At 46.9% G+C, this 20,725-nt stretch overlaps 1 protein-coding gene across 2 annotated transcripts in view; it reads left to right on the top strand.

The window, feature by feature from the left end:
• The window catches only part of IPO5 (importin 5), a 111,835-nt gene extending 91,328 nt beyond the window's left edge, over positions 1-20,507 (top strand). For both annotated transcript variants that reach the window (XM_053306531.1, XM_053306533.1), the window contains exons 24-26: positions 5,176-5,404; positions 18,461-18,602; positions 19,798-20,507. In XM_053306531.1, coding sequence (XP_053162506.1) covers positions 5,176-5,404; positions 18,461-18,602; positions 19,798-19,884 — 458 coding nt within the window. In that variant the 3' untranslated portion in view covers positions 19,885-20,507. The remainder of the gene's footprint in view (positions 1-5,175; positions 5,405-18,460; positions 18,603-19,797) is intronic.
• The last annotated feature ends 218 nt before the right edge of the window (positions 20,508-20,725 follow it).

Here is a 20,725-nt window from a genome sequence, read left to right as displayed (position 1 = left end):
GACTTTCATTTAAATTAAGACATTCTGTAATGCACCTTCTTTCAAAATTAAACTACTCTATTAGAAAGATTGCTTCACTCCTTAGATGTGCACCAGTGCCTTCTATTTTACCTTAAAAGAACAAAGGCCTTCCATAAGACTAATCGACTTTTAATTTCCTTCAAGGGTAAGACCAAAGCCACACAATTTCGCACCAAAGACTCACATTGGTTAGTCAAGATAATCTCCCTGACGTACAAACTGTGGAGCATGCAATCTCCACAAACCATATGGGCCCACTAAACAATAGCTTAGCGGCTCATCTTTTTGACATCAAAAATCAGGACATTTGTCCTGCGGCCACATGGTCCTTTCATCAAACATTGCAAGATAGATCTTTGCTCTGCTGCAGAGGCTAGCTTTGGGAGGAGTGAGTTAAAACAGGCATTACAATAACTGCTTCCAGTGCTACTGCACTTGCCTGCATAATGGAAGCTTGCTAATCACCCATTGTTTATTAATGCCATCAGGTCACGATCCAGACAAACAGGTTGCTTATCTGGTAGTGATCCGTCGTCATTCATAAGACCCTCCCATTCCTCCCCACGGCAATAGACTACATGACACTGAAACAAACAAAAAACATACCATGCAATGGATTATCATGTCTCTGGCAGTCCAAGAACGGATAAGATGGCGCTCTAACTGCCATTATCAACGGATATGCCGAGTGCATGGACTGAGGTGCGGGCACCATGAGGAGCTAGCAAATCTGTCCTCAAGGTCCCTGCTTAGGCACAGTACCCATCATTTATGGATGACAACGGATCACTACCAAATCATCAGTTACAGGTAAGCAACTTGTTTTTCTCCATCCATTAAGTACAAAAGTTACATACAAGAAGAGAATAGAAGGCTTATGGAAGTTGGAATTCAGGAAGAGTTAAACAAAAGCAACTTTGAAAGTCCTAACTTGTTAACTCACCCATTGTGCAAACTTTGTACGATTTTCTGCCAAAACATGGATGGGGTTGCAACTGCTGTTCATCATCCTGCCCAGATTGCATGCTATGAAAGCATTGTAGGACAGCTGTGCTGAAACTTGGGTTGTCGTTTTTACTGAACTTGTTCCCTCTAAAATTAAGACACATACACGTGCAGCCTCTAAACTGTAATCCAAACTGTGGTAGCCCAAAAGCTATTTGCTACTTGTGGTTAACAAAATGCTTTTTCGTCTGTAACACATCAATATCTCAAAAGTAATTGTGTACATATATTCTTCTGTCTAGAAGGTAATTGAATGTATCCATAGCACTCAGTGCTGTAAAGCACTACACAAATACTTAGCAGTATTATAAACAAAGTACTGGATGTGCTTTGGAACGCTGTAAATATTAAAATCATGTTTTCAAGACTGTGGTAGAATGTTATGTTCATATTTTCAACACTGTGGTAGAATGTTATATTTTTTGCTATATATGTATGCCAGTAGGCACCTAAATGTGTTTAGTTTGAACATGTTATGTTAGCCATTAATAACCAGAACATAACACCTGTATAGTGATCCAACAACGTTCATAAATAGTGGGTTCTACACCTGCATAGACTGCTTCAGGTAAAACTTGTTAGCTGTGTGTGCTCCATGCTTATTAATATTGATGGTTTGGCATCCTCCTTTCAGTTTCTTTCTGACCACCAATGTGATCACTTCTTCGAATCACTTAGCTCTTCAGAATAGAAATTTCAGTTGATAAAAAGATAAAATTAAACAGCTTTGACTACACACCGGCTAGACTACTCCCTCAGATTGAGATAAGTATTTATGCTTTATATGGCATTTGGAAAATGCTTAACAGATTTACGCCTTACATTTGGATTTGTTATTTGGTGGGAAATACTGGCAGAAAACAGAACAGACTTCGCTTACTCGTATTGTTGAAAACCCCTTGAGTGCCTTACATGAGTGCTAAAATACCTAGGGAGTAAACCACCTTTAAAAGGTGTGTAAACTGCAAGAGTAAGCTCCCTTCAAGAGACGGACACGAGTTTTGTTTGTTGTGTGTTGAGGAAAGGGCATAGCACTCTGTCCTGCTTAATCTGCAGGCCCTTTTCAAAACAGACTCTAAAAAACTGGGCTGCCCGTTTGAAAGTGGTGTTATTGGAGACTGCACTGAGTCCAGGAGAAACTATCCTGCAGCCGCCCGCATCATCAGACTCGATGTTGAAGACGGTGCAGAAGACTGCCACAAATATGCAATCTAAATCCTTGGTGCCAGGGGCTATGGCTACAACATTGAAGGCAGGAACATCTTTTTAAAAGCCAGCTGCCCCAGAGTCTCATTCCCATCGAGACAAGTCTAAAAGGAAAGGCGAAGCTGACACTGTAGCACCTCCTGCAAAGAAGCATCGAGATAAATTTGTGCATTGGGATTGTTTTAATGAAAGGCGGTATATAAATTTAACAATAAATAAAATAAAGCAAATAAACACCATGATAAAACAAAGGCAGCCAAAATGACACCCTCTCCTACTGGGTTACAGCATGTGAGAGTCTGTGTCGACCTCTAAGAGCCCGACAGCATCGAGGGAGCAAAGCCGTGCAATAGATGTACTGACGCCAAAGCCTCAACATCGAGCAATTTCCTTGTCTCCGGTGCCGACCCCTCAATGGTCTCCATCAACTCCAGGATTGCCACTATCAATAGCGATATCTACGATGTTAAAGCCTGTGCTGCGACCGCCCATAGTCTCCGACATCAATGATGAAGCCAGGCTCGATACTGAAACAATGTTAAACCCATCGGCAGCACGCAACATCAGAGCATTTGTGGAATCCAGTGGAAGTACACCATCAACAACCACTTTCAAGGGCTTCCTAAGCCATAGGCTGGACATTGTAGAGGGGAAGAACTGGGGCGGATGTCTCCAGTTCCCAAAACGCCCTCAATTTCGATGGGAAATTTGTATGATGCCACCCCAATACAGGGTCTGCTTCCAGAAAGAGGATAGGGAGATGCTTCTGTTACCATCTCACCAGAAGAATACACACAATTTAAAATATGGAAAATGCAAAGAAAGGCAACTCCACAGTTGATTCAAAGTTAAACCACTGAGACATGGAAATCAAGATGCATCAATACAAACAACCACGCAAACTGCACCTCAGTCTAAAAATCAGGATGCTGCAATTCAAACAAATTTTCCTCCTCCGCCAATTGTCCCGCTACCACACTTCCATACAGCGACATCATCTCAGACACAAACACAATTGCCAATAGAGCATTTAACGCAGCACACCGTGAGGACATAGACCGTCCCAAAACCAAGAAATATTGCTACACAGACTTCAGCGTCAATGAAATCCACAATAGAGAAACGTACAAAGTCTGATCGGGCATCTGTAAAAGGAACCTCTTCCACAACGGAAAGCAATGACAAAGCTGCTTGCTCAAGCTAGGGAATAGTATCACAGTACGATCTAGCATAGGGTGCAGGATTATGCCTCAGATACCTCAAGGAAAGAATCTAATGCACCAACTACTCCAAAATGCACCAACTACTCCCATCTATTTCACCAATTGAAGAAATGAAATCCTACCATCTGCAAATAGCAGTATTGGCTGAAGTGTTAGGCCTGGAACTGAAACAGAAAACAACCAATCTGGATGATCCAGTTTATAGTTTCATGAAAAGGACTGCGGGAATAAAGCCTGTATACTTACCAATGTTACCGGTAATCAAGAAGACGGCAATGAGTATCTTATGAAACATCCTGTGCCAAACCCATTGGTGATAGATTGCGCATCAACTTCTAAACCTCTAAAGGTGGAAAACACTACACAACACCAACAGGTGAGTGGGGGTGCAAACTCAATGTCTTAGGCTGCAGGTCCTATGCTACTCCATGCAGGTTGATGTGCAATCTATCAGCAGTGAGTTTAGCACAGGATGTGGTGAGAGTCACAAGTTATTGCAGCACCCTTTTTAGTACTGCCCTTCCAAAACTGGCCACCTCTGCAGAGCGAAGGTCCAAAGCATAATGTTTCACAAAAGTCTTGTCTGTTAACCAAGTCGCATCCAAGCACATGTCTCTGAATTTTATTCCCCAAAAATGCGCTGCTGAGGTTGTCTGCTCATGTAGAGTGGGCCTTGATAAACTTAGGTGGAGTCACCTTCTTTTGTTTGTAGGCCATTATAATTGTCTCTCTGAGCCAGTGTGACACCTGCTGGCATGACAGAGTGTAGCCCTTTCGGCCACTTTTTTTAAAGCAAACAATTGTTTTGTTTTCTTTTATTTCACTGGTTCTTTTCAAATAGAACAGTAATGCTCTGCAAACATCCAGAGATGCATTGAGAGCTCTAAAGCGGTGGATGTTGGCAGTACCACATCCTGGTTAAGCTGGAAGTCAGAGACTATTTTGGTTCAGAACTCTGGATCCATACGCATTACCACCTTATCCACATGGATCTTGGTGTAAGGTTCATCAATGCACAGCGCCAGGAGTTCATTTACATGCTTCGCGCTAGTTATTTCCACTAGGAAAATTGTTTTCAATGTGACCAATCTTACCATAGTAGTTGCCATTGGTTCAAAAGGCTTCTCTTTCAATACGGAGAGCACTAGTGACACTCCATTTGTCCATAGACTGATACACTGGAGGGTCCCACCTCCAAAATAGAAGCTCATAGGTCACCCACTATTTATGAACGCTGTTGGATCACTATCCAGATAAACAGGTTGCTTACCTGTAACAGATGATCCGGTAGTGATCCAACGACATTCATAAAACTCACCCAGCCTACCCCACTGCAGAGAACAAGCTAATCTAAAAAAAACAAACCCCAAAACATTGTCGGCTGACAGAAACTGAAAGGAAGCCATACTGCACACGCAGTCGGCGGTTGGGGACGTTTGAAGGAGCTAACAAGTTTTACCTGAAGCAGTCTGCGCAGGCGCAGAACCCACTATTTATGAATGTCATTGGATCACTACCAGATCATCTGTTACAGGTAAGCAACCTGTTTTACTGGTAAGTCCAGCCTTTTGTACTCCTAATTCATGTTGCCTGGGACCTAATATTCCCTTTTAGTTTTATGCATATTTCTGGCTTGACTCTTTGCACCATGTTAAAGTGTACTTAAACAGAAACATTCCAGGTATTGTAACTGAATATGACTTTTTCAAACACTATTCAGAGGCACTTCCATTGCTGGTGAGAGTTATTCAATCAGCGGATGCCAAAGCCAAAGAGAATATCAATGCAACAGAAAACTGCATATCAGCAGTTGGGAAGATCATGAAGTTCAAGCCTGACTGTATAAACGTGGAGGAAGTACTGCCACACTGGTTATCATGGCTTCCACTTCATGAAGACAAGGAAGAAGCGGTTCATACTTTCAACTACTTATGTGACCTAATAGAGAGGTAAGACTAAAGTAAGCTTTTGGTATAATGTTCTTAGTCTCATTGCCTGCCACATTTATATTCCACACTTCCTGGTGTCTAGCGCACACACCCCGCCACAACCCTGTCCTACTGAACCTTCCCACTGTCTGTTGTGTTGGAGAATCTATATATATATGATTCTCTAAGTCGTACCTGTGGCTAATCCTGTGTGTGGCAGCTCTTGCGAGAGTTTGCGTGCTGAAGCACCTGAATGGACAGTGGGGAATACATATGCAGATAGGGAGGAGGAGCCTGTGAGAGCAGAAGCACCATGGTGCTTGGGCAGTATACAGTATACAAGCTGGTGATTAGGCAGCGGGGATTCCATAAGCAGATAGGGGATGTGATGGTTAAGGTCACTTGGAATGCAACTGTTACTGGTCGAAAGATGTTCTTGATTGTAGAGGGGAGGAATATGAAAAAGATGGATGGGTGGCAGGGGTCTGCGAAGAGAGGGGTTGTGAGGGAGGAAAGAGCCCCTTCTGGAGAAGGAGGCTGCTGTTGTGTGAATTAGATGAGGAAACAAGATGAACAAGATCTTTTAACTTGGGAAGGGGGAGAGAGAGAGAATGAAAAAAGGGAGGGGAAGAGTGAGTGGATGGAGAGATAAAGAGAGAAAGGAGGACGAGGGATGGGCCTGGGCCTGTCAGCAGCCTGAGGAGAACGAATGGCCGTGGTGGCAGCAGCAAGGACGGGCCCAGTCAACTGCTACTGCTGTTTAGGGCTACTGAGGCCATTGGCGGAGGGAGGCAGGCAAGGGACAGATCCAGCCTGTCGGCGGCCTGAAGAGAACAAGCAGCCATGGCAGTAGCGATGGGCCGTCAACCACTGCTGTTGCTCCTTGGGGTGGGGAGATCTCTGGGGATAGGGAACTGCAGCTTAGCCAATAGGCACCAGCAACACTGCAGCCGCGACCAAGAGGAGTGAGGGGGATGGAAGAGGAGGAGCAGGAGTGTAGCTCAGATGAGGTTGGAGAGATCTCTGAGGTGAGGGGGGCTGTGGCAGGGGGTGAGAGGGGAGTAATCAAATACTAGTGTGCAGATGCTCTGCGTGGGTGAAGCTAGTCTTGCTTTTAAAAGTAGCATAGTTCCGAGTAGGGATGTGCCTGAACCGGTTCGGAGGCCATGCTGGAGGCCTCCGAACTGGTCCGGTTCTGAGCTAGTTCGGCACGGAGGGGGGTTGTAGCTTTAAGGGCAGGGGGTAGTACTTCCCCCGCCACCCCGCTGCTCTTCCCCCTCCAGCGCTGTGTTTTTTGACAAAGATTCTGGGGCGGCAGTGTTCCTCCCTGCCGCCCCTGTCCCCGTTGTTAGCCTGCCAGAGCCGAAGTAAGGAACACGCATACGCCCGTTCTGGCGCATGTGCACACTTTCTGCCGCGCACGCGCTCCGCATACGTCACACGATGCGTGACACATGCGGAGTGCGCGGCGGCGGGTGCACACACACGCCAGAACGGGTGCATGCGTGTTCCTTACTTCGGCTTTGGCAGGCTAACGACGGGGGCAGGGGCGGCAGGGAGGAACGCTGCCGCCCCAGAATCTTTGTCAAAAAACACAGCGCTGGAGGGGGAAGAGCGGCGGGGGGGTAAGTACTACCCCCCCCCCCCGCCCTTAAAGGTACAATCCCCCTCCGTGCCGAACCGGACCGGTTCAGCGCTTAGCATATCCCTAGTTCCGAGACTGAAATTACAGTAAGGATGAATAAGGATAAAACAATGTATGGCAATCTTTTTAAAAAGTGAATACTCATATTTAATACACAATAATTGTTTTATTTTAACTTTCACAGTGTTTTTGTTAAAACCACTTTTGAAGTTAAAAACAAAGTGTATGACGAGCATACTGTTTCAGTACTGTATTGCAAGACATTCCCTAAAATTTTCAACTACTAATACAATAAATAGTTGATTTTACTAGCATCTGTTTGATCCTACACTAAATTAATAGTGTGTTCTCACAGTATAGCATATTGAATGACCCTCAGCCTTGAGCTTGCTTTCTGGCCAGATTCACATATACAAACTAACTGTATTTAGCACTAACTGGAGTTAAAATTCTGAACTGCAATTCGCACCACAGATGTACAACTAACCTCAGTCAGCCTGCCTGGAGTTACAAGGAGAGGGGAGCCCCTCCCTGCCGTTTACCCTCACAGCCTGATCCTACCCAGCCCAGTGTCTAGACTAGGCAAAGCTCCGCCGCGTCACAGGCTCTGCTGCGATTGGACACGATCTGCAGGGGCATTCCCTCATTGCTCGGCTCTCTCTGGCTTCGCCAAACAGCCCCCTGGCCTTGCTGACAGCTTAACCCATTCCTCTCTGCACTACCAGCAACACTGTCTCTTCCAGGGAGCACCCATAAACAGACTGCTGGCAGATAAATCCACTGCCGTGGCACACACATCCCCACTGGGTGTGGGTGCGTGTGGGCACCAACAGCCCAGGGCAGCCGTCTGTTTCAAACCTCTCCCCCTGCCCCCGTAAGGGCACGATAGGGTATGGGATGGGATTACATGCCATGTACAGCATTGCATTTAAGTGGATGGCACCCCCACTATAGCTTCAAGTTTCTTTCCAGCCCACATCAAGGACTCTTCCAGGACTACTGAATGGATTCCTCCCCAAAGCCGTGGGCCATCACACAAAATGTCGCCTGCAAATGCCTGCACATGCTGCTCCTTCCTCCATTGCCCACCACCAGAGCCCGTGATCCAACTAGAGTCAGCAGATTGCACCAAACCCACCCCCGAAAATAGAACATTGCCCCAAACGTAAGCCAGGCTTGACTGGCCTTCCTTCCCCATCTAGCAGCACCCCACGGCCTACATCTGCACCTCCTCCTGTCCGAGAACGCGGTCGGTGTGTGGCAATCCACACACACACCACCCCTAGAAGGGTTGTCAGGACTGATGTTGGGAGCCCTTTAAGTGAAACCTTTTTCCTCCCCCCGGCCAACTACTACTGGAGAAGTCCACCAGCTCCACCACCACCCACCCACTCATTCCCCTGAAACACCACCCCCACTCATTCACTCATCCCACCCCATAGCAGCACAAACAGAGACTTCAAAATTAAGGTTGTATATTTATGAGAACAGCTACAAGCCAGCCAGTCTTTCCGCATGTAGATTGGGGACCAGGTGTTTGGCATCTCTAAACAATCCTTTCTGTGTTGTTAGAGAAAAATTGACACATGCTGCTTTCAGTGCTTGGTGTGGGGGTGGGTGCAAGCAGGCCTGGACTAGTTATTCCCAAGTGTATCTTGTGAAGGCCACTCTCACCACCCTCATCACCCTTGAAGCTCCCATGAGTATGAGGGGCTGCGAATCTGCAGCAATTGAGGCCAGGTTGCCACCACCGCCTTCCTCACTGACATGTGATTCAACGACATCTGGTTCACCTGCCGAGATAACAGGCTTCTCAAGCAGGACGTCGCCCATGGACTTGCAGATGTGCAGTATGTAGCAGGCCATGAGCACATTGGGGACCAGGTCCCCTTCCATGTCAAATAGGCCATTGAGCTTTAAGCCTCTGTGCTTTAAGATGCTTCTGTGCTGGTAGTTAAAGTGCCTCTCCATGGCATTCTTTGGCGAATGGTAGGGAGTTACAAGCCACGCCTGCACACTGTACCCCTGGTCCCTGATGGTCACTGGCTTCTCCATACTTCTTTGCACCTGCACAACTGTAACATGTAAGGAGCCAGCGTGGTGTAGTTGTTAAGAGTGCTGGACTAGGACCGGGGAGACCTGAGTTCAAATCCCCATTCAGCCGTGATACTAGCTGGGTGACTCTGGGCCAGTCACTTCTCTCTCATCCTAACCTACTTCACAGGGTTGTTGTGAGGAGAAACTTAAGTATGTAGTACACCGCTCTGGGCTCCTTGGAGGAAGAGCGAGATATAAATGAGGAATGAATAAATAAATAAATAAATAAATAAAACCACCCATCTCCTGTTGAGGAGCTTTGAGGCTAAAGGGGAGCTCCAGAAGATATATGTGTTGTGGCTCCGGTCCGACACCCCAGTGTAGATGTCTATGAAACGCCCAGTGGAGTCCACAACACCTTGCAACGCCATGGTGTAAAAATGCTCTCGTCCAAAGTATTCCTCACTCTGTCTGGGGGCCCCCAAGATTTTCACGAGAGTAGCATCAGTGCAGTCGAGCATCCCAAGAAACCCCTTGGCCTGGAAGCCGGCCATCGCCTCTCTCATGTTGCCCAAGTGGATCACGTCTTCCATGAAGAGCTCCACAATAAAGTTCACCACCTCGCTCATGATCTTGTATGCAGTTGATCTTCCCACTGCAAACAGGTTGTTCAGGGTCAGATAGATGGAGTTGGAGGCCAGCTTGTAAATGGCGATGGCCACCCTTCTCCTTATAGAGACTGTCATGACCATGTCCTCCTTGATAAGATAGGGCTTCCTCTCCCTTCCAGGTAGTCGAAGGTTGCCCTTCATATCTTGAAGCTTGCACAGAAGTTATCATCCTCCCACTCGGCATTTTCCATGGACTTCCAAGTGTTGTACCTTGGCAGTTCCCACCACCTCCTACTCTCCAATCACTCCTCATGCAGGGCATCCCTGTGTCTCCCTCCACAGCCGCCCTAGAGCATGAAAACAGGTGCTCATATCTATTCAAGAAGGACAGGAATCTTTGGGCCTCCACACTGGCCGCGGCTATACCAGTGGGCCCCAAGATCTGAAGTGCCAGGAGGACATGTGTCCTTTGCATGGCTCTCTCCATCGTCAGCTCCTCTATTCTCTGAAGGACCATCTTCATAGGGGCAACAGATGCAGAAAGTGTGGGATCCACCACCACTGCAATGCTTTGTCCTGGAAAGATGAGCAGCTGCAGCCAAAAATGTTCCACTGTCTGCCTGAGGCAGAAAAAATGGCTCCTGGGACACACTGTCAGAGCAATGTGGTTGTGGTGTGGTGGGGTTCTAAAGGGCCATGGTGTATGGTCACTGGTGAAACCATCCTGCAGTGTCTCCCATCACATGGACAGAGGTGGCATTGCGCGGGAGTTGTTGCTTTTTGGCCTGCAGTGGACAGCACAGCGTTCTTTCTCCACCGGGGTTGCCCACCCCTCCCACCACCACCCTTGAGCACGTCCACCTGCCCTGCCCACTCCTCCACTGCCTTATTTCTTGTTTGCTGTTGGTGCATTTCTCGCGGGGAACCGAACCACCCCTCAACCAAAAATGTCTGATGCCCCACACTGCCTGCATAAGCGCTAAACCCTGCTAACTTGGCAAAGAGGAACCTTTTAACGTGATGATTCTCTTTATTTAGCAGGGGGAGAGTAACTGGCCCTATCCACCTCCAGCACAGTACCTCCAAGTGACTGTTGCTGGTGTTTGTCTCATGGTTTGTTTGTTTTTATTGTGAGCCCTTTGTGGACAGGGATCCATCTTAACTTCTATATAATTATTTCTCTAAGTCAGTCGGATGTGTGTGGCGGGCGGAAATGCGTGGGGATGCGGCAGTTGCAGAGGCAGACCCAGGCCTGGTCGCCAGGAGGGGGGAAGAAGAGGGGGCAGAAGCGGGCAGCGGGGAGGCAGCAGTAGCCGTGGCACCCACCAGGAAGAGGAGGAGGTGGGTGGCACTGCCACACCGCCAAGAGGAGCCCAGCTGGGTGAGTGATGCCGCGCAGGCCTGGCACAGACGCGGTGAGGAGGAGGCGGCGGCGGCGGCTGGGCCACTACAGAGAGGCAGCAGGAGGTGGAGCTGCGCAACTGGGTGGAGCCTGGCTAGGCGGGCAGCGGAGCTGTGACAGCCCGACCGCAGTGAGGCAGGGGCTCTGGGCCAGCCGCAGTGAGGCAGCGGGTAGTGGAGCCACACCCCTAAGAGGCGCCTGCCTAGGTAGGCAGTAGAGCTGCACTGCACCTGGTGTGGGTGAGAGGAGGCAGGCAGTGGAGCTGCGCTGCCGAGGAGACACTGCAAGGAAAGCACGCTGGCAGCGCAGACTGGGACAGAAGATCAGGGAGGGCACGGGAGACTGGGGCAGAAGGTGGTGGGGAAGGGGGAACCACCGGCCCCAAAGAGCGCACAGATGCTCTGTGTGAGGTCAGCTAGTTTATTATTTTTCTGTGTAAACCACACGGAGCCATTTTTGGAAGGATGGTATAGAAATCTAATTAATAATAATAATAATAATTAATAATAATAATACTTTTTACTGATAAAATAATAAATAATAGTAATAATTATTATTATTACTATTACTATTATTTATTATTTTTAAAACTGTTCTCTGAAGCATCTCTTGCCTCCCTGTGGAACACAGCACCTGTTTTCCCACCACAGGGAGCAGCTCTTGCCCTCCCCCCATAATTTAACTTCAGTAAAAAGATTTCCCCCAAAGTCCCTGTAAGAGCAAAGCTGCCCACCATTCCTCAACCCACTTGTCCACCCTTCCTCAACCCACTTGTCCACCCTTCCTCAACCCACTTGTCCACCCTTCAGCCCCAATCTCCCAAGCAGACCCACAACCCAAACTTCACCCTGGGCACACACAAGCTCCTGGGCAGGCCATTCCAACCTATCCCTTTTCTATTTATATAGAGGAGTACTCCACCCTTACTAACCATGCAGGAACCCAGCACCTGCCCCCCCACAAACCCAAGGGCTCAGAACCCACACAGCACCTCAGCACACAACACCCACCATGCTTTTTTCCTCCACAAATTAGAGTGATGTGGCGCACAAATGGTGAAATCTGGCGACAGTAACTAATAACAAAAACTTTAGGAAAAGCAAGGAATTACTTTAAACTTTTATAGATGTTTTAACTAGGGAAGTGTTTGTACTTGGGGTGCTGTAAGTGGATGAGGTTCAGGTTGTTAATACAAAGGTGGGATAACTGGCTGTGCACCATCATCCACTGGGAGGAGGTGCATAGCAAAACAAAACTTGAAAAAACAAATAGCTGCACTGGTAACTCTAATACTTGGTGGATTGTTGCCAGAGTCAGCGCAGCGCTTGGTTTGGGGGGTTTAATTTTTTGTCCCACTGGAATCTTCTCCAGTGTCTCCCTGTGTTGGAGCATCCATGGGGCCCTGAGTGTCCTGCACTCCAGCCCCCTCCAAAGGGCCCCAAGGGGGCCTTTCTCAAACTTCCACACCACCCACCACCTCATCTTGGTGGCCTGGGCCCGAAGTATAGGTTCCCACAGCACTTTCTACCCCTGTTTTAGGGTTTTGTTTTCGTGGGGAGCTGCAGGTAATGCCTGTATGGTCCCGCATCCCCATCCTTTATCCACCCACTTCCCCACATCCAAGGGGAGACTTGCAAGTCAGGGTCCTAGTTTGTGGAGGAGTGTTCTTCCTGTATTTTGTCTTAGCTGTGGCCTTGCGTGGAGAGGGCATTGCTACAGCTGCAGGGGGCCTTCCCCTGTGCCAACAAGTGGCTGCAAATTTTGGCCAACTATGGGTGAAAGGCTTGTGGTGTGCGTGGGAGTTCATAACAGGTGGGACATGGCTAGCACAGGGCTTCCAGAGCCATATCCAGAAAGATCCCCCTGGACAAGGGCTCCTGAGTGGTGTTTCAGGAGTCGGGCTCCAGTGCTCCTCCTACAGCATGCTCTGAGTTCCCATGGATGTATCTGGAGGCATCTGTGCCACTGCCAGGTCCTGCCACGGTGCAATCAAATGACCATGTGGCAGGAGGGGTTGGGGGTGGCTGGGCATGTAGGGCCAAGTACTATGTAGGGTACTTGCAAGAGTGCCTGTGGTGAGTGCATTGGCTGTGGAGGAGTAAATGCTTGTGGTTGGTTGGATAGCCATTTGATGGCTGTGGACATGCACTCAAGGTGCTCTGAATACCTGTCAAACACGCTGCTCTGCAGCCATGTCATTGTATTCTAGGGCATTCACCACCTCACAGCCTTCCCCTTGGCAATGATGACATGCTGGGCTGTATTTTCATAGGTATCCACCACCTTTTTCATGGCCACCTCGAGTATTCGCCGGTCCTCTGTTCTCCCTCCCATCGAGCTCTCAAAGCATCTCGCAAGTTGCCTGCGTGGTCTCTGTGTGCTGGGCTACCAGGTCGTTGGCAAGCTGCAGGCAGTCAATCTTCCTCCTGTTTCTCAGCCGGCTCACATGTGCAGTGTTGCTTAGAAGCCTCTGCAAGTCAGGTGGCTTCTTGGGTGCAGGGGAGATCGCACAGCAGGAGAAGCTCTGCTGGCTGCTCCTCAGATAGTGTCATTGTTTGCTTGGGGTCCTCCTCCTTGGTGTGTCGGGGTGGGGAGCAAGACATTAACTTCTAGCACTCGCTATGCCACCGCCCAGTGGACAAGGCTCGGTGGACCACCGCCCACTCTCTTAGCATGTCAAGGAGGAAGTTCACTATTGGCTGCACATCTGTCCATGTTAATTTCCCGCCATCTGTACCTCCTCCCTCCACAAATATGTTGAGAGAAAGAAACCCCACAACCCTTGGAGGAAATCATGTACCACCCACCACCCTACACCTTGGCAATGGGACAGGAGAGTAACACCGCCATTCACTCACTTAGGCCACCCCAGCCAAGGTCTTCCTAGCCCAGCTCATCTGGCTCCTCAAACCATTGCTGCTGTTGACGGACCAGCTCCAGGCAGACTGCATCCACAAAGTCATGTGCCCATGGCATGCCAATGAGATCATCCTCGATCCCAGGCTCTTCCACAGACCAGTTCAGAGTTGCTTTGAAAAAGATTGTGGGACTTGGTTACTCTGGAGGACTTCTACGTTGATCTCATCCTCATTCCCTTCGTTTCTATCTTTCACAACATGCAGGGCCTCATAAATGATGCAACCTGTCTGGCCCATGAAAGGTGTGTGTGGTGGCTGGACAAGTCCTGCAGTACTGACCCTCTTACCAGTCAGCAATCCTCTGTGATTTTGTATATTTCTGCACTGTGGATTATGGCCTCAATGTCTCCATGATGGTGGACTTGGAGCCCACAGGATGCACCAAAGTGGGCATAGGTGCAGAGCTCTGCCCAGCTTGCTGGTGCCACACACCAAAACTGCAGGGGGGCACCTCCCTTGGGAGAATCTGGCTGGGATGGGATGTTCGGGGGGGCAGTGGACACACCTTCGATGACCAAGGCAATGATGGTGGCTGTTGCATGGTGGGTGCTGGCAATGCTGGAGGATGGAGAGGATGCCTTGGCCATGGCCCGCGTGGCTTCAAGGGCCACAAGTTGACTGGCCTTTGGCCCACCTCTCCACCACGGCATGAAATGTACCCAAGGTGTTTCCAGGCACCAAGTCCATCCTGTACCCCCAGAACTCATAGTGCGGCATGGTCATCAGCTGCACCCCAGAAAGTCTGTTGTATAACTCCACAGACTTGAATTTGCACTTGATGATCTCTCCTTCAGCTGGCTTACAGATGTGCTGTAGCCCCACCATTCCATTTGTTTTGAAATCCATGCATAGGTGGACTGGTTCCTGAAACTTGTTTTCAGTTGCTGCTGGACTCTCTCCCTGGCCTACAGCTCCATGAACATGCCAATCTCCGCCTCGGTCCAGGTCTTCTCCCTGCCTTTTTCTGTCGCTTGCTAGCCTGGCTGCTGCCCATGACGCTGCCAGCACCACTGGCCAAGGGGCCCAAGGAAGATGATGGCTGGGAATCAATTTCTATCTATCCACCTTGTATAGTGGCCTTCAGAAAGCAGTAGTCACACGATCATGTTTCCTGGAGGCTATATTTTCTCAGATTTTTCCACCTTGTGCATACCTGTGCATGTGTGGACGTATGTGGGTGTTGCAGAGAAATGGGCACAGACATGGGGGTGATGGCCAGGTACATGGAGATTTCGTGGCCTCGAAGTCTTAGCGAACACTTGCCTCTTGCTACATTCGATGCTAGTGTGAGAGGCCGCATCAATGAATGTGCCAGGTGCAGGGCAAAAGATTAGGGCAAGGATGGATGACAGTCACATTTCACCTCTCTAGTACTTGCTAGGGATGTGTGGGCAGGCCAAGGACAGCGTTGCGCTGCATCCCTATGTAGAACTGTGGCCCATTGTGTTTGCAGAAAAAGACTGAAATATACAACCAACTGTCCTGAAAATAACTACTTTCTAGCAAAACACCATCCCTGGCGCCCGCAGCATTAAAGATTGACCTTTGAGACAATGGCCGGGCTATTTAGTGTTGATGGCGCGCTTGGGATGATTGGCCCAGCTGTGATTGCTCACACTTTCCACCACCACTCCTAACTCTGCTTACAGACAGACTGTCTCTGTTTACAGACAGATCCAGGAGTACAAAAGAGCATGCTGAGCCTTAAAGGTTGAGATCTAGGGTACTGCCCCAGGCCTGTGGCCGGGCAGAATCTCTTTGGTCGTTCAAGGTGCTTCCTGCCCATCTGTGGGATTTCCTCACCAATGAGGTTCACCCTCTTTCACCTGGTCGGGAGCTGGCATTGATGCAGGCCACCTAGGCCAGCGTGGTCCTAAGGTGCATGAGTTTTATAAGCAGAATTATTAATCATTGGCAATGCCTGCTTGTAATACCTAGTGCTTGTATGCAAACAAGTGAGATGCATTAGGTGGGAGACGTGGTTGTGGGTGTTCTCCCATAGTGACTCTCCACGAGAGTGCCCTTGCTATGGGTGGGTGCGAGCATGTCCCGAGGAGAGATTTTGCACCCCATCCCCTTTTTTTGGCTGGGAGTACAATGGGGGCCATGTCTCCTTTAAACTACAAGCAGGCATCAGTGTTGCCAGGCAGAACTGGCAATCAAGGGAAGAAGGTCGTGAGTGGAGCGTGTTCTCCAAGGGCTAGCCACCAAAGGCAGTAGCTTTCATTCTGCAGGCATGCTCTCGGGCGGTTCTAGGACACCACCTCTATGTATTGAGTTAAAGTTGGGAGCTTAACCACAGTTAGGAATGAGTCTGCCTTCAGGTGTAACGCTTCGGCAGCATAACCACAGTTATCAGCGGCAAACTATTGAGAAAACCTCAGGTCCCAGTTGGAGTTTGTCAGGGAAAACGAGTTAAGTTAAGACCCTAAACAGAGGTTTTCTGATTCAGGTGTAGTACAGTTAAAAATTTGAACTGCATGTAAACTGTACATTGTACCCGGACACTCTGTCTGTACAGCAGAATTCCCTTCTTAGCACACTGTGGTAGATCATACTTTGTCAGTATCTGTCTTTTCTTTGGTCAAATACCTTGAACTGCTCAAAAGGTTTGACCATTTCTAATATTGGATAAGAGAGGAAACGTTTATAAATGATGGTAAGACCTTATATAATATTCATGCTATATGGGCAGGTTCTTTATTGACATAGTATATTTTCATTATCTCCCAGTCAGGATGGCTGATTTATCTTCATGATTCATAGTTTCCCTCTGAATATTTAACAACTGCAGCTCTACTGAAAAAGTTCAGGAAGCTCTTACCTGAGTTGGTATTGTTATATATATTAAGCTATTTCTTTCATGTTTAGGATCACATTCAAATTGCATAACCTAGGGATTTTATCTTATTTATTTGATTGATTGATTGATTGATTTCTATACCACCCTTCCAAAAATTGCCCAGGACGGTTTACACAGAAAATAATAAATAAATAAAATGGACCCCTGTCCCCAAAGGGCTCATAATCTAAAAAGAAACATAAGATAGACACCAGCAGCAGTCACTGGAGGTACTGTGCTGGGGGTAGATAGGGCCAGTTACTCTCCCCCTGCTAAATAAAGAGAATCACCATGTTAAAAGGTGCCTCTTTGCACCTTTCCAACCTGTGGTACTCCAGATATTGCTGAACTACAATTGCCATAATCCCCTGCCAAAATAAATTGCAGTGTTTTGCGGTTCATTAACATCTGGAGTACCACAGGTTGGGGACCCCTGACCTAACCCATTTAGCTTATAGCAGTGGTTCCCAGCCTGGGGGCCTCCAGATGTTTCTGAACTACAACTCCCATCAGCCACAGCTACAGTTTATTGTGGCTGGGGATGATGGGAGTTGTAGTTCAGCAACCTGGGGAGGCCCCCAGGTTGGGAACCATTGGCTTATAAAGTAAACGTAAAATGTGCCATCAAGTCGGTTTCAACTCCTGGTGACCACAGAGCCCTGTGGTTGTCTTTGATAGAATACAGGAGGGGCTTACCATTGCCTCTTCCACGCAGTATGAGATTATGTCTTTCAACATCTTCCTATATTGTGGCTGTCCAATACAGGTATATTCCATAGTCTGGGAAATATGCCAGTGGGGATTCAAAACGGCAGCCTCTGGCTTGATAAAGTCATTTTCCCACTGCACCATTAGGTGAGGTCCATTGGCTTATAGCATTTTTTAAATCTTTAAATCAAGCCAAGAGAACAAAGCTGTCTGCATGTTTGTCAATACCTCATTGGGTGGATCATGTTTACATAACCATATTTTTTGGTAAACTCATCTATGTCAATTCCCAATATTTCACATTCTAACATGACTAAGAAACACTACCTTGGACAGAGTTGAGAAAATAAGCATTCAGTTCTCAGTGGCTCCTGTTGAGTTCTGTGGGGCAAAGTAAATAGGTTGCAGTTTAGGTACATAGTTATAAGGAGACAAAATCTTCTCAGATTAACTGAAACAAAAATATCTAGGCTGATATTGAGCTTCTATTTCATGCCACTTAAACTATAACCTTATTCAGACACTATGCTGTATGTGCTTACAGGGGTCTGTACATGGTTTTTATTTGGATGACACTACATGCATTCACTTTAAAAGTAAATCTGGGTACAGGTTCCTCTCATACAGATAAGTGTACTGCTGTTCATATGTTGAACATAATATGAATAACTGTACGTGCATACACTGTAAGTGTGTTGAACATAATGTGTGAATAGGGCTTATATTTTCTTGGTTTCTGATGCACTCATCTAGAGTTTTGAGCAATCCTCTTCCATCAACAGTTGGTAAGGTATACATCTGTTGAGTGGCTTGCCTTAAGAATACCCAGTGAGTTCTTTAAAACTGATAATTTGTTCATATTCTGCATCTCTTTAATTTTACTATGCTAATTTTTTCCCCCACTTTTCCAACAGTAATAATCCCATTGTCCTGGGACCCAACAACTCTAATCTGCCCAAAATATTCAGTATAATTGCAGACGGTGAAGTGAATGAAGCGATCAAGCGTGAAAATCCATGCACCAAACGACTGGCTAATGTAGTTCGACAAGTGCAGGTGAATGTAAATTAATATTTTTATGTGTAAGGCTTATTCTCTTGCTTGGCAGCTGTAACACCATTTCCCCTCTCAAAGCAGCAATAGCATTGAGTGGGAAGAATAAATATGAGCAATGGGGTGTGCACAGAACCATTCTTGGTGGTTCAGTTCAAATTTGAACCAAACCGCCAGTCCGCAAACCGGGTGGCAGTTTGGTTCATGTGGTTGAACCAGGTCAGAGTGGTTCAGCCCAGTTTGAGTGGCTATGCTTGTAAAGGGGAATCCGGTGAGAATTCCCTTTTACAAGCAAAGGGGATTCCTAATTCTAAAGGGGTTCAAAGAGGGGGCAGGTGAGAAGGCACCTCACCAGTGGTGGCGCAGCGGTGGCTCATTGTGGTCCTGCCGGCGTTCCCCCTGCAGGTTGGCAGCAGCTGTGCAGGTACAGGGGCTGGAACTAGGTTGCCGGCAGCCCACACTACTGGGGAGGCAACCCCTGCCACCCTGCCACTGGTTTAAGGTGCTGTCTCCCCACCCAACCCACCCTTTGAACCCCTTTAGAGTTAGGAATCACGATTGCTTGTAAAAAGAAATCCTCACCATATTCCCCTTTACAAGCATAGCCTGTCGAAACAAGCTGGTTCAGATCAAACCAGGTTCTGCGCACCCCTAGTAGGAGTGTTGGGGCTAGAGTTTGGTATTGAAGTGAGCACCATAAAACTACACTTTAGAAGTAGTCAGTAATAGAATTATGCATCTTGACTGATTTTGACGTTTCAAGCATTTGAAATATCTACCTTGAGACAGTATATGCCAGGCAAATGAAATACCAGATTTTGAGATTCACAATAAAAAAGAAAACGGAAGATTCCCTAAAATAGGAAAGAGGTTGCTGGTTTTCATCTTATTACATCTGATTAGCTTATTTTCTTCTTCTTATCCTTATATCTAATCACATACACTTTAAAAAAAACAAATCTCTAAAAGAGTGTTGACCTGCTAATTATCTTTAGATTATTTGTGTTCAATTAATTGCTCATTTAAAATGTTTCTAATACTGGTTTTATCTCCACAGATTGGGCATACATAACAAAATGAAGTTAAATACCTTTAAAAGATGGAAAGTCTTTGTATTCATGGGTAGATGCTCTTGATATTTCCATAGGTTATTAATGTGCATGTTTAACTTAACCACTATTTCTCCTTCATTTTCTAGACTTCTGGAGGTTTGTGGACAGAATGCATATCTCAGCTCAGTGCAGACCAGAAGGCAGCCATACAGGAGCTCCTGAATTCTGCATAAAGGGCCTTGATTATCATCCACAAGAAAACTCCAAATAAACGTTTACCCTTTGGTTTAGGTTTCTTTGTTTTGTTTTTGAGAGATAAAACTAGTGCATGTAGGCCATTCTGCAACCTACAAGCAGTGGCAGCAGGAAGAAACACTTTCAAATAGTGTTGCAATGATTTCTACCATCCGCACTGAAGGAACTCCCTGTACACCCTGCAGTAGCACTGAAGAGTATTTTTATAATGGTATGAACTAACCACATGATGGTGAAAGGGAAACAAGTTGAATTTTCATTAAGCATAAACTAATTAAGACAGCTTTAAGACCAGGTATTCAGTAGACACTCATAACAGATTACAGGCATTTTTACCCTCTAGTGTTAACTTGTATTGGAGTGTGAGTATTTTTGTAGGGTAGAAAACACCCTTCTGCCCACCAGATCAGTAGATTAAGAGACTATAAACTGATGGCAACATCAAGCATGAAGACTTAATATCGCATTCAGTTTTCTGAAACTGGCTTCTGTAGTGACTCAATGAAGAAAGCCATTGAGCTCCCAGCCCTTGAATGTGAAGTGTCTTTGGCATGTCTGACAGTATCTCATCCACTCCTCAATAAATGACATTGAAATACAATCAGAGCTTGCGTAAAAGTCCTATGCTGTGTGGTCTCTTGTTTACTTTAAGTGAAAATAGATAACGTGCTTTTGAAGTACTATATTTCAAACTGGATTGTAACTCATTTTTTCTTTTGATATTTTTGGAAGTAAAATGTATTCCCCACATGTCACTTTTTCATTTTGATTTAATTGCATATAGGCTTTTGAAACTGTAAAATATTTCAGCTGTTTAGA

Source organism: Hemicordylus capensis, chromosome 3, assembly GCF_027244095.1.
Source record: "Hemicordylus capensis ecotype Gifberg chromosome 3, rHemCap1.1.pri, whole genome shotgun sequence".
Taxonomy (NCBI): domain Eukaryota; kingdom Metazoa; phylum Chordata; class Lepidosauria; order Squamata; family Cordylidae; genus Hemicordylus; species Hemicordylus capensis.
This window is presented reverse-complemented; position numbering and strand designations above follow the sequence as displayed.